At 45.6% G+C, this 16744-nt stretch overlaps 2 protein-coding genes across 2 annotated transcripts; one reads left to right on the forward strand and one right to left on the reverse strand.

Annotated features, from left to right (window-relative positions):
• The first annotated feature begins 4059 nt into the window (after positions 1-4059).
• On the forward strand, positions 4060-7628 carry LOC136351567 (stress response protein NST1-like). Its single transcript, XM_066303745.1, has 3 exons — positions 4060-4116; positions 6451-6657; positions 7026-7628. Exons 1-3 carry the CDS (start codon positions 4060-4062, stop codon positions 7626-7628), a joined length of 867 nt encoding a protein of 288 aa, XP_066159842.1.
• A 4139-nt stretch (positions 7629-11767) lies between these two features.
• LOC136351568 (uncharacterized) lies at positions 11768-12082 on the reverse strand. The gene has a single exon (XM_066303746.1). The coding sequence runs from the start codon at positions 12080-12082 to the stop codon at positions 11768-11770; it is 315 nt and encodes a 104-aa protein (XP_066159843.1).
• Positions 12083-16744: the final 4662 nt, after the last annotated feature.

A 16744-nucleotide genomic window follows, 5' to 3' on the forward strand; every position in this document is an offset into this window, starting at 1 on the left:
CATATGGTGCATTCTTTACTGTATATGGCAGCAACATTGAGCGATCTTGTCGCTCCCCTTCTTGAGAACCAACCTGCGTCTTTGGAAAAAAAGCAAAACAAACTTGAAGTAACATCAGTGGTCCTAACACTAGTCTCCAGTTTGCATTTTCTTGCCACAACAATAGAGGGTTGCATATCTGAACAAATGTAAACTTTGTGCACCAAATAAATTCCTCTACCATTATATTTGCCAAAGATGTGAAAAATAACATTACGAGGACATGGCAAATCAGAATTAGCAAATATTTTGTCCTTCAAACAATTGAGCTCACAAGAATCATCAAACATAATATAGCCCAATGTATTTAAAGAAGATTGCAATTGAAGTTCATCATTCTCGTTGGACGTGTGAATAACATGCTTAATTCAGTACATGGAGAATCAAGATTAAAAGTAGCATGTTCATTCACTAGTTGTGGAATGGTATATAAGTGAAGTACTATCGCACAACTCTTCTTTATCACAAGGAACAGAATGCAAATCAACTTGTGACAAAGGCAATTCAGAAGTAGGTTCCACTAAAGTTTGCTCTAGGTCAGCATGGAAATTACTCACCTTGAGTAATTTCTGCACCATTTAATTTACCTTTTATGCCCTCTTAAGATAATGTAGGTGCATCAGCCTTCTCCTCATTTGCGAGTGATGGAAGTGACATATCTAACATATTGTTCTTCTTATTTTGGGGACTGTTCTGAACTTCCTGTAAAACATCAGTGATAGGAGGCACAAGCATAGCTTGTTGCCCCGTTGGGTTCTCCAAAATTTTGCGCTCAACGTTGCAAGCAAGCATGAACAATTGGCCTATATGATTATATGTCACATTATCAAACCCAGCCTGAATATTGGAATTAAGCCCTTTGAAAAATCTAGTCATTATGTTCTCATTAGATTCTTGTAAACCACTATAAGTGATACAAATTTAATAATCATGAAAGTACTCCCTAACAGTTTTGTCACCAAGTTTTAGATGTTCAAATTTCTCAAGGAGAGCACGTTTATAATATGAAAACACAAAATTTTTCCTCATCATTGTTTTGCATTCATCCCAAGTTTCAAGCTTATTGCCAATAGTATACCACCAAAAAGATGCAGAACCGGTACATTTACTACTAGCAGGCTTAATCATTTGAGCATTAGAGAAATCATACTCATCAAATTGTTTGTCTACTGCTAACTCCCAATTAACATAAGCGGCAGAATCATACTTACCATCAATAACTGGTAATTTAGATTCTAACCTTGCAAGATCATTATCATGTACCTCATATGTGATGCGTGAAGAAGTCGCTATATCTCGTTGATGGTGAAGATGTTGATGTTGAGCATAACCATCTCGTTTCGCCTTGCGCAATCCTGCCATGGTTAGTAGCAAACAAGAAACATACACAAGAATATGCATGCTCCTATCAACTACTAGGTAGTGGCAGCTGAAATATTACTAACACTCAAACTTTTCACCAAGCTCTTACAAGTTCTTACCAAAGCAAGCGGAATGGTGATGTACACCGACTCAACCAAGCACCCCAATGGAGTTTGGATGTATCGATGCCTTGGCAAACACTTGCTGTACGGCTGCAATCAAATCTGTGGAGCTTTGGGTAGGCTTAAATATGTAGCAAGGATGGAAAATGGTCAAATCAGAGAATGCAAAGTTGAATAATTGTTCAAAGTCAAGTACCGTGCTGGTCCTAGGCTAGAACGTACTAGAGACACGAGCCTAGACACAAACGATACCACAAGATAGCACTAGGAACAATTCATGCACAACTCTGATATATAAAGTTCAGCTCAAACATAACAATATTTTCTCTTTTCTTTCTTTCTTCTTTCTTTTTTTTTCTTTCCTTTCCTTTTCTTTTCTTTTTTTTGGGTGCGGCTTTTCTTTTCTTTTTTTATGCACCTTTCTGCCTTTTTTTCCTTTCTTTTTTTTGATTTTTTTTACAAAAACAAATTCAAGGACCTCAATGTAAGGTTACAGGGACTCAGATGTACATATAAAATTTACAGGGACTCAAATGTAAAAGTCCAAACTCAAAATTAAAATTATACAAAAATGGAATGCTCTCGTCCTACAGGTTCCATTTTTGCAAACGGATATTGAATCCGACACCAAAAGAAAATTTTACCGGTGTTTGACACACCTGGACAGAAACGGAGTCGTGAGGGAGGGAGGGAGTCGGACTCACAAGTCCCGGCCACGAGATTGGAAGGGAAGAGATCCCACTCGGCCTCAGTTTGGAAAGGCACTAGGTAATAAACAGAAACAGATTCGGCACTTCCTTTTTTAGTAGTTTTGCGTGGCCCTCCAAATAGAAACCAATCTACAAATTGTAGCACTTCATCCAAAAACCGATCTACTATCCCCTCTCTCTCTTCTTCCTCACGCGCAACATCACAGGCGTACTATCACGGCACACACCATCACGGCACAGCCACCGACTAGAAGCTATGCAACTCAAAAACTCAAAAACTAACCTCAGAAACTTCTGAAAACTACAAAAATAGAACCGTGGCAGCAAGCCGATTCCATTTTCGTAGGTCCCGACGACACCAAAGACATGGAGGCGACGACGACTGTGGTGTAAAATGTGACCAGAACTCGAAGGTCTAAGCGAACTAGACGCTATGACCAGCAACTACGACTCGACGATGCAACAGAAAACTCAACAAAGCAAAAACTGAAATGGACAATCCAATGCACAAGTATGGCTAGGCACAGGATACAATTTTTTTTTTGTATGGCAATTTTCTAGTTATAGGAAGATAAAAACTCACCGAGTAATGAAAGCTCTGATACCACCTGATGGACCCTAAGCTCCACTTGAGACACTCAAGGCTGCTGTTGGCCCGATCTTTCAGCGAGTTGTAGATAACTATGATTTGATAGAAACGTTGACGACCCGACTACAACCGTACTAGATGTTGTTGTGTTGCGCCTTAGCGATCGATACACCTCTCCGTGGGTTGTTGATCTTGCCTGTGCAAATCAACCTTATTCCTGCAAGCAAATCGAAGAAACAAGAGAGAAAAAGATAAAAGCAATCTGAATTGCAGATAGGAAATAAATACAGATGATAAGTTGGGGTTCTGTAACGAGCAAACCGACGATCTAACCGATCACGGGATTACATGGAAAAGTAGCGAAGCTAAACTTTTATCTAAAACAAAACCCAACTAACCCGGAAGGGGTTACTAGCTATTTAAGGGATGGAGGAGGTCAGATGGGCGTCCTCCCTCTGTTTGGGGCGCAGCCCCCCTTGGGCCCTACTTGGGCTGGGGTCCCAGACGAAGTTACTGGCCCATAGTCCCATTACAGACAATGCAGCCCTTTGTTTCTTCAATTGCTAGTGACTCAGATGGAATTTGACAATGAGGTTGGATCCGTTTGAAAGAGAATTCTAAGAGCTTTCCATCAAGTACTCGTGGGCCCAAAACGGAGGCCATATGGAGATTTGGCGACCGTTTGAATTCAGCACTATCTTAGGTGGCCGAATTGGATTCCAGAACGCGGGGGACTTCAACTCCATCTCTGCATGCACTGTGGCCATCGTGTTTATCTTCCATCTGCAGCCCTAAATAAGTGGATTGGTGCTGAACATATAAACTCATACATTATGAGGTAGTGTCATATTCTTGATTAGATTAAATTGGCACTTGTTATGAAACGAGACCACCTGTGGGTATATGACATGATCAATGGTTGTATCCGTCGTAGGCATGGTCACATCAGGCTTCCAGGAGAAGGAGCGACACAGTGGTGGCAGGAGTGATGTGGCGCGTGTCTATAGGTTGGACAGCGACGGCGCGGTCCGGGTGTCGACATCGACACAGTGGAGGGGAGGTGCGAAGCGGGCGGTGTGGACGCAGCTCACGCGGGCGGCGTTTGCAGCTAATGGAGAGGGAGGATGCAAGGGTGTGGACGAGGAGTAGCGGCACACACACGGGCGTCGGCCTGGGAGGCAACGATGTAACCGTCGGTCACTAGGCTTCCCCGGAGCACGTGTCGGCGGCGGATGAGATGGACGGCGCTGATGTGGGCCCGCATGTCGACATCGAGACTGAGGAGGCTTACGAGGTACGCTCCACCCTGTGCTTGCTCTCCCGTGTTCGGTGTGGACTTTTCTTCTTTTCGGTGTAAACCCGTCTCACTGTGGTGTTGGTTTTGGGGGGAGGATCTGGGCTGTGTTTAGTTCAGCGATGTGACTGAAAAGTTGTGTGTGTATGACAGGTTGATGTGATGGAAAATGACTGAAGTTTGGATCCAAACTTTGGATCTAAACATAGCCTTGGTGGACTGGGTGTTTGTAGGTGAAAATAGATGGATGACCTCATCCATGGGGAGGGGTGCAAGGGCATGGCGACCGAGCTGAACATGGTGCGCGACGTGCATCGCTGCGTTGCGTGGGATGCGAGTCGGTGCACGGCGTTGGAGTGTGACGCGGCGCGGTGCACTGAAGGAGGTGGAGCAGCGCGACACGGCGTGGCGTGGCGGCCTGGCGCACCGGCCCTGCCCGGCTCGGCATTGTGCCGAGCAGGTGGCGGGCATGCACAGCCAATTGGCTTTGCGAGAAGGGGAGGGGAGGTAGACTTAGGCTGCAGGAGGGATGGGCTTGCGGGTGAGAAAGGATAGACTTGGGCTGGCAGAGAGGATGGTGGCCCAACTGTAATAGAAGTATTTGGTATATCTGTAACAAGGAATTTGCAAATGGAATTTGTACATTGTCTGTAAACATGTACCGGGATTGTAGGGTTGTAATTGGACTGCATATTTGGACTTGGACGGTGTAATTGGACATTTGATTCTGAGTTGAAATTTGTAACTGGGGCCTGGAATTGAAAAGTGGCTGTTTGGGTGGGATGAACAAATTTTGATTCGGCCGCTTAGTTGCCCAAGTACGCAACATAGGATTTCTTCACGACCGCTCAAGCGAACGAAAGACGACAATGCCGAGGGGTTTTAGACGCGACGATTGGTATACAAATCCATCAGACGTGATAGGGTTTCAAAGGTAGGAATGATATCAACGATATTTGGATTGATCGCACGACATTCGACTTTATCGTATGATTGTAGAGTTGTCAAAGGTAAAGATGGAATCGAAGGCATATGGGTCGACGCATGACCATTAAATCCGTCAAAACGATTTTAGAGTTTCAAGCGAATGGTCGACCTCGGGGATTTTAAGTAGAAGGAATAGGGGAGTAAGGAATCCGAGGGAGTCCGAGCCGAATAGCCGAAGAGGGTTTTGATTCGATCGCAAGGTTCCAAGTGTTCTGGGAAAGAATTGGTATTGCGAGAAGCGAAAAGTTTTTCGTACTTCGATCAGCTTAACATCGAAGTGCTTAACAATACAACAGAGAAAAGGGAGGACGAGGAAGGATATCGTTGGGAGGACATCCTTTAGGTGGATCAATTTGTCCGCGGTATTCCAGTGATTCAAGGAAGGTACGGGGTATTGCAACCGTCTAGAGAGTTGAGAGGACATAGGAGGGATTTTACCTTGATGGGCGATTCTGGAAGAACTACTGAGTTCGAGTAATCCCAGACCCTAGAACAATCGGTTCGGGAGGATCCGATTGAGAAGGAGGATCGAACTACGGAGTTCGAATCCGAAGGAATGTATGACAAGGATTGGGATTCATAATGATGAATTAACTGAGATCTTTGGCCCAAACAATTAAATGCACACAAATACTCCCTCTGTTTCATAATGTAAGTCATTCTAGCATTTCCCATATTCATATCAATGTTAATGAATCTAGACATATATATCTATCTAGATTCATTATCATTGATATGAATTGTAGAAAATAATAGAATGGCTTACATTGTGAAACGGAGGAAGTAACACAAATCCCATTATGCAGGTCGGCTAGGCCTTTCAAGGAGGAAAACCAGACTTTTCCGTGAATTCTTTTGAAATAAATTCTTTTAAGATTTTAGTTCGTAAATAGAATTTTGCTAGTAAATTCACTGTAGTCTTTATTTGTAAAATAATTCCCAAACACTTATAATTTCGAAATAGGGTTTTCAGAAGTTAACTAATATTAGCCCTCATTTGTAAAATAGTTTTCTCGGGGAAATATCTCTCAAAGTATGTTTTATAAATATTTAGTATTTGTTTTTATTTATAAAACAAATACCTCAAATAGGTTCTATTTCCCCGAGAGAGGGTTTTCCGAAAGATAAATAGCATTTGCAAACATTTTCTAAATTAATATATTTCATAATCATGGTTCCTTTCACAAATAATATTTGAATGTAAAATAAATTTTGTCCCTAGATTTCCGTCGTCGTGGTCCAAGCGCAACCGAAAAATGGGAGATAAAAACCAATAAAAGCCAGCATGATGGATTTTGGAAATGATTTTTGATTATCATGAAATTTTAATTTCGCAAATCTGGACAGAAATTTTCAGGGTGTTACACCGACGATCTGCCGACCATAGACCCGGACGTTGAGGAATACTTGGAGAATGAAGAAATGGAGGAAGCCATTGATGATGCTGTGGCTGATGTGAGCGAAACGAGAGAAGCGGCGCAAACACCTCCAGCCGATCCACCAAGCCCGAAAAGCACACTGAGTCCTTCAAAACGCCAACCCCGTCAACCTCCAGTACGTTACTTTCTATCCTTTGCTTCAATTCATAAGGCTACAGCTTCATCCTGACCAAACTTTCTAATTGAAGAGGAAGAAACTGGCTTCCAAGAAAAAGCCACCGACACCGCCTTCATCGCTAACTCACAACTTAATCTTTTTTCTTCCATTTTCGTTAAACGATGTCGTACTTATTCTTTTTTTTCCGCCTCTTTGCTCCCCATCTCTTTCTCAACATGAGTCAAGTGAGCGAATTCCATCGGGTAAAGAAGACCATCATGCGGAAAAACCAGAACATCCGATCCCTGCCGCGCTTGTATGTATTTTCATATCCTCACATATCAGCTGCAACGCTTGCACTATTAATATAGCTTATCTCTTTTCAGGTTTTGGCCGATATGTTTTCCTTTGACAGTAACCAGTTCATGGACGAAGAACGGGAGGAGGCTACCAGTAAAGCCCTAGTCCCTATTAATGATGATATCAAGGCCAAACTTGTAGATATCGCTCATCGGCTAAGGAACTCTTTGGATTCCTTAGTCATCGACTGTGGGCCGATCAGAGCCAGGTTTGAAGAAATCCACAGCCAGATCCCGGAAGCCCTTGCTGACATCATTTCTCCAGTTGTGTATTTAGAGCAACATCGGTTCAAACTGGAATGGGCGAGGCAGAGGATCGCAGACAGGCGCGAGAGGACTAAGCTGAAGGTCATGATCCAAGCGAATCGACTATCCATCAAGGAAGAAAAAACCAAACTTGACGAGATGGAGGCTGGCCCAAGTTCTACTCAAGCCAACAGAGATCGGCTCAGAACTAGGGAGGCAGAGTTGGTAGCTGAGCTTGAAAAATGCAGGGCCGACATATCATCGGAGGAGCAAAAACTTGTTGATCTCCCCAACGCCATAGAGGAACAGAGATCCAAACTGAAGAGATCCATCAAGCACCTCTCGGATCTGTCACATCCAGATTTTCATTTTTATGATTTATAAATTATTTAATAAATTATTTTTAGAATTTATATTAAATGTTCATTAATTTACAAGTGAAGTTAAATGCGGGAAATAAAATTTTCTAAATATAAAGCATGGCTGGATTTAATTTTCATTAAATTCTCCATGACTAAGTTCACTCTTTGCAATTTTCTCGGATTTTTCATAGCTCAATTCCTAATTTTAATAATACAAAGAGTGTTTCATTAATTATTCACATAATAAATTAATCATTAAATGATCTGATTTTGATATTGTTAATTAAATTGAGTGTCCAATTATGTTCAAGATTTTTGCTGAAATTATTTGAGCATTAAAAGTATTTTTAACAATTCAGAGATCATTTTAGTGATTAATTTAAATAGAGAAGTAATTAAAATCCTCCCTTCCAGGTTCGCCGAATCTGGAAAGTCCTTTGCTTTGCTGCTCCCTCTTCTCTCTTCCGGTCCAGAAAAGAAAGTCTGTTTCACTTCCCTATCGCTGCAGTACTCCTTCTACCTCTGGACAGAGCCCGAGCTCCCGTGCCCGTGCACAGTTGCCGCCGCCTCCTCCCACCAATCCGGCGTCCCCGTTGCTCTTCTTTCCACATTAGTTGCGGGAATGGAATCCTCTCAATCTCCTCTACAATTTCCCCAAGAAATCCCCAAAAGTTTCTATGAAAATCCTTTCCAATATCGCAGATCAATCTTTCCTTTTCTAGTGAGAACCCTAGAATTTCCTAGAGTTTTCCCCGTCGATTTGGGCCCGGACCCGAGCTCCCGTGCCTATATAAAGGACCCCTAGTCGTCCTCTACTTAACCCCTCAAGTTCCAGCTGCCGCCATCACCTGTAGCGCCCTAGCCGGCGCCACCGACGCTGCCATGTCTCTAGCCGCCCCGCGCCGTCGCTGTGGTCGCCGCCGCTGTTCGCCGTCGCCGTCATTGACAAGCACCTCCCTGCCCTTCGGAGCACATCGTCGGCCATCTCCTTCGCTGTCCGTCGTCGCGTAAGTGTTGGTAAGAATCGCCGTCGCCTTCTCTACCTCCCGGTGCCCTCCGTTTGCACTATTGTGCTGTGGTTCGCCGGCAACCGCCGCTCCCATGCCGTTTACCGGTGAGGTTTTCCCTAGGGTCTTAATCCAATCTAACCTAATCCGCTGTCTGTCTAGCGTCGTCATCTCCATGTGTTGCCGCCGGGTTGTCGTGATCGCTTTGGTTCGGTGAGACTTCTATCTGTGTTCCCTCGGTTTAGGTTTTAATCTCTTGTTTGTGTCATCTAGTAGCTGCTACTTTGCCGGCTGTGCCGCCGACACTAGCCGCTTAGCCGCCGCTGTGCCGCTCCCTGCCACAGCCGTGCTGCTGCTACTGCGTGTTGTCGTTGCCGCAGACGTGCCGCTGTTAATCCGTGTCATGTCGCTGCCTAGCCGCTGCCCCAAATCGTGCAACGCCGTCGCTATCCTGTGTCGTCGTTGTTGTGGTTTGATCGCTGCCATAGCCTGGTAGCCGAGTCACAAGGCCATAGGTGCAACTCTAGGTTCCTACCGACCTGTCGTTTGCCGTACCAGGGCTTTACCGTGAATCGTGTTTAGCCACCGATTGAGCCACAACCGTTGTTGAGTCGTTCGCTCGTTCGTTCGAACGAGGTTTCCCCCATGCCTCGTTCGTTCGTCTGTGTTGAGTCGTCCTTTAGTTTAGAGCCGTTTAGAGTCGCCGGTTTCGGTTGATCATTTGGGTGATCCTGTGTCATGTAGAATTGACTCGTTGAGTCGGTATCTCATGACGCTCGCTTGCCAGATCAATCCAAGCCATCCGATCTTGGTCGACTCGGTCAAGACTAATCTCAGCCATCCAAAATCAATATAAATCATTTCCTCTCTTTTCAATGGCATATTAGTTCTTTTTATCATATGTCATCTACCAAATTTAATCTGATCTTTTCCGGAGGTTATTTTAATCTTTTATCTCAGTTATAAATCATTTGTAAATTGTTTAATTAATTTGGAATAGTCCTTTCTTTAATAGGTCCAATTGGAATTAAATTTTGTAAAATTCATAACTAATTCATATGAAGTCAGAATGAGGTCGTTCAAGTCTCATAATTCATCATGTTTGTTTACTTTATATGTACTGTTTATTTGGCTTTTATTAGTCTTTTTCTCGTTTTGCGTGTTAGCTTGTCGTTTCCGTCGTTTCGAAGGTTCGTGAGTGTGTCGGAAGTGTTACAGAAGACTAATTGAAGACCCATTATTGCAGGCAAGTCACACAGATCCCAAACACAATTCCTTTGAGCATGTTGATCCTATATTTAAATTCTCTATTTATTTCAACTGTGTATTTGTTTTCGAATGTCACCGAGTGGTGTGAACCTATTCCTTTGTTATGGTCAATTTGCATTGATTACCCTATTTCTTGATTACCTCGGGTTATAATTTGACTAGTTGGATTTATATATTGGTTCAACTAGATGTATTAGATCTAATTGCTTAGCCATGCCTAGAAACATTAGCACACTATTGGGATGATTAATGTTTCACTATTACCTAATGATTCACTATTACCTAATGATCAATCATGATTGGCTAATTAATTAATATGCCAATTAAAACTTGATTAATGGTGGGTTGTGAGCATATGGTTTTGATGGTCGTGCTAATGACAATTAAGGACCGGTTCACGAGTTTCGGTTGTGAAACATTAACCATGCCAACCACAAGCCAGCATGGGCAACGGCTTTACCTTTTCTATAGCATGGTTCATTGCGGGGCACCAGACTGAGAAGTGGCGGAGATAAGCCCACAGGGGTCGCTGGGGAGTCCATGCCTTGTTTTATAAGGGGGTGATTATGATCCAGGAACAGTGCGCTATGATGGATTGTGTTATGCAAGGGGTACTGTCATAGCTCCTTTCCGAGGTACTGTGGTGGTATTGAGGCGCATGGTGACATGTCATAGGGTTGTGTCTTGTGGGTATAGTGGCACATCTATAGCCAGAGTAAAACTATTCGAATAGTCGTGCCCGCGGTTATGGGCGGGTCTAATAATGTATTTCGTGATTAGTCTCACACTTCTCACCATAAATAAATGATACTACAACTGGTAATAATTTGATTAGCTCCTGGTTTGGAATGGTACATTCCTGGTTTGGAGATAGATCTGTATAGCCGGGTATGGTTGTTCAGGTTTGGTTGGCCCTGTGCAGCATGGGTGTGATGTTTAGTGTTGATTAATATTGATGATTAATTACTCTACTGTTTTACAATTCTCAAATAAGTCTGTGTACCTCGGCCGATTCCTGGACGAGGATTTTATGCACAAATAAGTTCAGAAATTACTAGTGAATTTTCGGGCGTGACAGGATCTGAGCAAGTCTTTGAAGGTGATTCCTAGTACCGACACAATCGACGCTCAGGCCATAGAGGAAGTAGAGCAAATTAGGCAACGGGTTGTGTCGGCTATCAATGATCTTGTATCCGGGTGATCAACTTGCCAGGGACAATTTTCTTTTGTAATAGGAACTTAAACAATGGCTTGCCAGTTCACGTCTTTCACCATGTCTCGTAAAACTTCGAAAACCCACACTTGAAATTTCCTAGGGATCTCGATCTTGCTCGTATATGCATGCCACATTGATTTTGCAATGTTGAAGAGAGATTGGTAAAATTATATTGATCTAAGGGTGATAATGTACTTATTGGCCATCTAAAGGCGATGTTAACACATCGGCTATCAAGCATCGGCATGATTTAACCGATCAAAAACACTAAGGGCAATAATACACTTATCGGGCATCTGAAGGCGATGTCAATACATCGGCTATGATGTGTCGGCATAGCTTAGCCCATCATGAATTAACCCAAACACTTGGTTAGCACTTCTTCAAATATTTTCCATTCATAGCTCTCCCATAAACTTCTCCGTCGAGCCCCTGTAACATATAGGCCCCCTTAGAGACAGACTTGTAGATTCGAAAAGGCCCTTCCCAATTCAGCGACCACTTGTCGAATTTGTTGTCGCAAGTCCCTATCGGCAAAATTAGTTTCCAGACCAATTCGCCCTTTGAGAAGGATTTGGGCACAACTTTCTTGTTATAATGATGGGCAATTCTCTCCTTATCTCTTGTTACCTTTCCCAAGGCCCGCATCCTGGATTGGACCAATTCTTCTCACTCATCTACCATCAGATTGTGATAATCATCCGCCGTTAACTCATCTTGTAAAGTAATCCTTCTCAAGCCAATGTTAACTTCCCTTGGTAAGACTGCCTCATGCCCATAAACTAGCTTATAGGGAGGAACTTGAGTTGACCCATGGCAAGCCATCCTGTAGTACCACAATGCTTCTGCTAATCTGGCATGCCATTGCTTGGGAAAATCAGTGATCTTTCTCTTCATTAGTTTAGTCAAGCTCTTGTTAGATGCTTCTGCCTGCCCATTGGCCGGTGCGTAATATGGCGAGGAGTTCAACAGCTTCATCCCCATGCTGTCTACAAATTGGACAAACTCATCGGACACGAAATGGATCCTTGGTCGGTCGCGATTGTCTATGGTATCCCAAATCTATATATGATATGCTCCTTAACAAATGGCAAAATTGGTTATATAGCATCGAAAGTTCACGTTTTTGGTTTTATAGCACCGAAAGTTACCGGTTCACTTTAATAGCATCCAAAGTTCACCATATTCCCATTTTTAGCACTTCCATCAATTTTTCCGTCCGTCTTGATGGTTATTCATCCAGTCACACACATGATATGACATTTCTACCCCTCATTGATATGCATTATACTTGTACTTGTGAGGGGTAGAAACGTCATATCGTGTGTGGCTGGATCAAGACGGACGGAAAACGATCGAGAATTGACGGAAGTGTTAAAAATGGGAACATGGTGAACTTTGGGTGCTATTAAAGTGAACCAGTAACTTTCGGTGCTATAAAACCAAAAACGTGAACTTTCGATGCTATATAACCAATTTTGCCAGCTTGTAGGGAGGAACTTGAGTTGACCCATGGCAAGCCATCCTGTAGTACCACAATGCTTCTGCTAATCTGGCATGCCATTGCTTGGGAAAATCAGTGATCTTTCTCTTCATTAGTTTAGTCAAGCTCTTGTTAGATGCTTCTCCCTGCCCATTGGCCGGTGCGTAATATGGCGAGGAGTTCAACAACTTCATCCCCATGCTGTCTACAAATTGGACAAACTCATCGGACACGAAATAGATCCTTGGTCGGTCACGATTGTCTATGGTATCCCAAATCTATATATGATATGCTCCTTAAGAAATTGGATTGCATATCCAGAATCAACTTTCTTCAAAGGAATTGCCTCAACCCACTTCGTAAAATAATCGGTAGCCACCAATATAAACTTGTGCCCTTTACTCGAGGATGGATTAATCTGGCCGATCATGTCAATCTCCCAGCCTCTAAACGGCCATGGCTTTATTATGGGATTCATAGCCGATGCCGGTGCTCTTTGAATAACCTCCTTCCCAAACTTTTCTAGATAAGTGTTGGAGGCTTGCCATGGAGGGCCTTCGGCTAAACCTGCCAAAACCAAAAAGTTCAAGCAACAGGCTCACGCCGAAGATGGGCGGCGAAGGACAAGAGCGAAGCCATACAGGCGAAAGCCGTGACTGGGCGTAACACCACCTTCGCCAAGTGGAGTTCTCGGCAGAAGGCGGCACGAGTGAAGATGATGTGGCGAAAGCCTCGGCACACGGGCACAGGTTTCGCCAAGTACACCCTTTACAACCTGGCCAAATGTCACAAGTAATGGCAGAAGGGGCTTTGGCTTTGCAGGCACAGCTTCAAGCTTTCCTTCAGCAGTCATGCCAACCCCACAACATTTCAGGTACAGCCCCTTCGGCCCAGCTAGAGGAGAACACGAGTCAAGGTGCACCCAGTTGGTTGCCGTCGAATCAGCCTGGTCCGGGGGCTTCGCCTTGGAGTCAAGGACCGCAGTTTGACTTCGTCAACGCTGCTCAAGCACCAACCATTCGGCCACAGGCACCAACACCAGGCTTCGGAGCAAACCAAGCACCAAGCCAGGTCGCCATGGCATGGACCTAGCCGACCTTTGACCCATCCATGGCAGCCCACCAAGCATCACCAATCGGAGCCGGGCAGCCGAACACCATGGCCCAACCTCACGCGCAACCACTGAGTGGGGGAATCAAGATCCGTCCAATCCCAGCCTAGTTCAAGTTCCCACCCGTCTCGCGCTATTCGGGCAAAACGGACCCAAAAGAGTTCCTGTCCATCTACGAGTCCGCGATCGAAGCCGCTCATGGCGACGAAAATACCAAGGTGAAGGCACCTACGAGGAGCCGAAGACGCAGCATCATCTACTCGGCATTCGCCAGAGGCCGGGGGAATTGATAAGGGAGTACATGCGTCGCTTCTCGCAAGCCCGATGTCAAGTGCAGGACATAACTGAGGCGTCCGTCATCAATGCCGCTTCGGCCGGGTTGCTCGAGGGCAAACTCACAAGAAAAATCGCCAACAAAGAGCCGCAGACGCTTGAGCACCTGCTTCGCATTATTGACGGGTACGCAAGGGGCGAAGAGGATTCCAAGCGACGGCAAGCAATCCAGGCTGAGTATGATAAAGCCTCCATTGCCGCTGCTCAAGCCCAAGTACAAGCTCAGGTCGCCGAACCACCTCCCCTCGCTATTCGCCAGCCTCAGCCGGCGAACCAAGGACAACCGCCAAGGCAAGGCCAAGCTCCCATGACTCGGAGGAAATTCAGAACCGACCGTGCGGGCAAGGCTGTGATGGCTGTCGAAGAAGTTCAAGCCCTCTGCAAGGAGTTCGACGCCCAGCAAGTAAGCAACAATCAGCAGCCCGTTCGCAAGAAGGTCAGAAAAGACCTTTACTGCGCTTTCCACGGACGCTCTTCGCACACCACCGAGCAATGCCGAAACATTCGGCAGCGTGGCAACGTGCAAGATCCAAGGCCGCAACCGGGAGCAGCTGTTGAAGCACCTCGCGAAGCCGTTCAAGAACAAGCACCCCCGGCCGAACAGCGCCAAGATGTGCAAGGCATAGTAATCCAAGTGATTACAAGGGCTGACCCGCCGAATCAATTGTCAAAACAGCAAAAGAAGATGCAACTATGAATGGTGCACAACATCACTTCAGCGGGCGAAGGGGCCCCGCAATATTTGAACCAGCAGATCTCTTTCGACCCAAAAGATGCCGAAGGAGTGATGTTCCCACATCAAGACCACCTGGTGATCTCGGCCGAGATAGCTGGTTTCGAAGTCCGGCGAATCTTAGTCGACGGAGGAAGTTCGGCCGATGTCATCTTCGCCGAAGCATACGCCAAGATGGGGTTGCCTACCCTAGCCCTTACCCGAGCACCGGCCTCGCTTCGTGGTTTCGGCGGAGAAGCAGTTCAAGTCCTAGGCCAAGCGCAATTGCTGGTAGCCTTCGGCACAGGCAAAAATAGACGCGAAGAGCAAATACTGTTCGACATTGTGCGACCATGAACAAGTTCGAAGCCATCTCCCATCACAATTATGTCAAGCTCAAGATGCCTGGCCCCGCAAGAGTGATCGTGATCAAGGGGCTTCAACCTTCGGCTACACCAAAGGACGATTTGGCCGTGATCAACAGAGCAGTGCACAATGTAGAGGCTGAACCGCATGACCGGGCGAAGCACGCACCGAAGCCCGGCCCTCACGGCAGGGTAATCAAGATGCAGATTGACGATGCCGATCCTACAAGGCTTGTATCGCTGGGGGCGACATGGGCGAAAGAGAAGTTGAGAACATCCTAGAGGTGCTCAAGAAAAACATCGACATCTTCGACTGGGGCCCCGATGAGGTGGGAGGTGTTTCGACAGACCTCATCATGCATCTCTTGGCGGTCAAGCCGGATGCCAAGCCAAGAAAATAGAAGCTATGCAAGATGTCCACTGATCGCCAAGAAGCAGCGAAAGCTGAAGTCCAAAAGCTGCTCAAGGCTGGGGTGATCCAGGAGATCGACCACCCCGAGTAGCTGGCGAATCCGGTACTGATGCGGAAATCGAATGGCAAATGGCGCATGTGTGTCGATTTCACAGACCTCAACAAGGCATGCCCGAAGAACGATTTCCCTTGCCACGGATTGACCAACTCGTGGATTCGACAGCTGGCTGTGAACTCATGAGCTTTTTGGATGCGTACTCCGCCTACCACCAGATCCACATGAATCCGGCCGACATCGCCAAGACAGCCTTCATCACATCATTCGGTACCTTTTGCCACCTCAGGATGCCATTCGGCCTGAGGAATGCTAGGGCAACCTTCGCCAGGTTAGTGTACAAGGTCCTTTACAAGCAGTTGGGGTGAAATGTGGAAGCTTATGTCGACGACACAGTCGTAAAAATCTGCAAGGCTATCGACCATGCGTCCGACTTGCAGGAGACCTTCGACAACTTACGCGCGCGGGTATAAAACTAAATCCGGAAAAGTGTGGTTTTGGTGTTCACGCGGGCAAGTTGCTGGGTTTTCTTATTTCCTAAAGGGGTATCGAGGCGAACCCCAAGAAAATCGATGCCATTCAGCAAATGAAGCCCCCATCGAGCGTACTCGAAGTACAAAAGGTCGCAGGCCGAATTGCGGCACTCAGTCGATTCCTCTCAAAGGCAGCCGAAAGAGGCTTGCCCTTCTTCATGACCCTCCGGGGCGTGGGAAAGTTTACCTGGACACCCGAATGCCAAGCAGCGTTCGACGAATTGAAGCACTATCTGCAAAGCTCACCAGGTTTGATCAGCCCAGCACCTGGAAGCGAATTGCTACTTTACCTAGCAGCTTCGCCGGTGGCGGTCAGTGCAGCCCTCGTCTAAGAGATAGAGTCAGGCTAGAAACTAGTCTTTTTCATCTCCGAAGCATTGCAAGGAGCGAAGATAAGATACATTGAAATGGAGAAGCTTGCTTACGCTCTGGTGATGGCTTCGTGCAAGCTTAAACATTACTTTCAGGCCCACAAAGTCATGGTGCCATCATAGTACCCTTTGGGCGAAATACTCCGAGGCAAGGAAGTCACTGGCCGGCTCAGCAAGTGGGCAGCGGAGCTATCTCCCTTCGACTTGCATTTTGTCGCCCGCACTACCATCAAGTCCAAAGTCCTAGCTGACTTCGTGGCCGAATGGACAC

This window comes from Oryza sativa, chromosome 8 (genome assembly GCF_034140825.1).
Source record: "Oryza sativa Japonica Group chromosome 8, ASM3414082v1".
Lineage (NCBI taxonomy): Eukaryota > Viridiplantae > Streptophyta > Magnoliopsida > Poales > Poaceae > Oryza > Oryza sativa.

Excerpts from the sequence above, each read along its gene's own strand:
- LOC136351568 (XM_066303746.1), bottom strand. The coding sequence starts at position 12,082 with ATGGGGATGAAGCTGTTGAACTCCTCGCCATATTACGCACCGGCCAAT.
- LOC136351567 (XM_066303745.1), top strand. The coding sequence starts at position 4,060 with ATGGACGGCGCTGATGTGGGCCCGCATGTCGACATCGAGACTGAGGAG. Across the intron at positions 4,117-6,450 it reads AGACTGAGGAGGCTTACGAG|AAATTTTCAGGGTGTTACAC; the intron begins GTACGCTCCACC and ends AAATCTGGACAG. Across the intron at positions 6,658-7,025 it reads GCCAACCCCGTCAACCTCCA|GTTTTGGCCGATATGTTTTC; the intron begins GTACGTTACTTT and ends ATCTCTTTTCAG.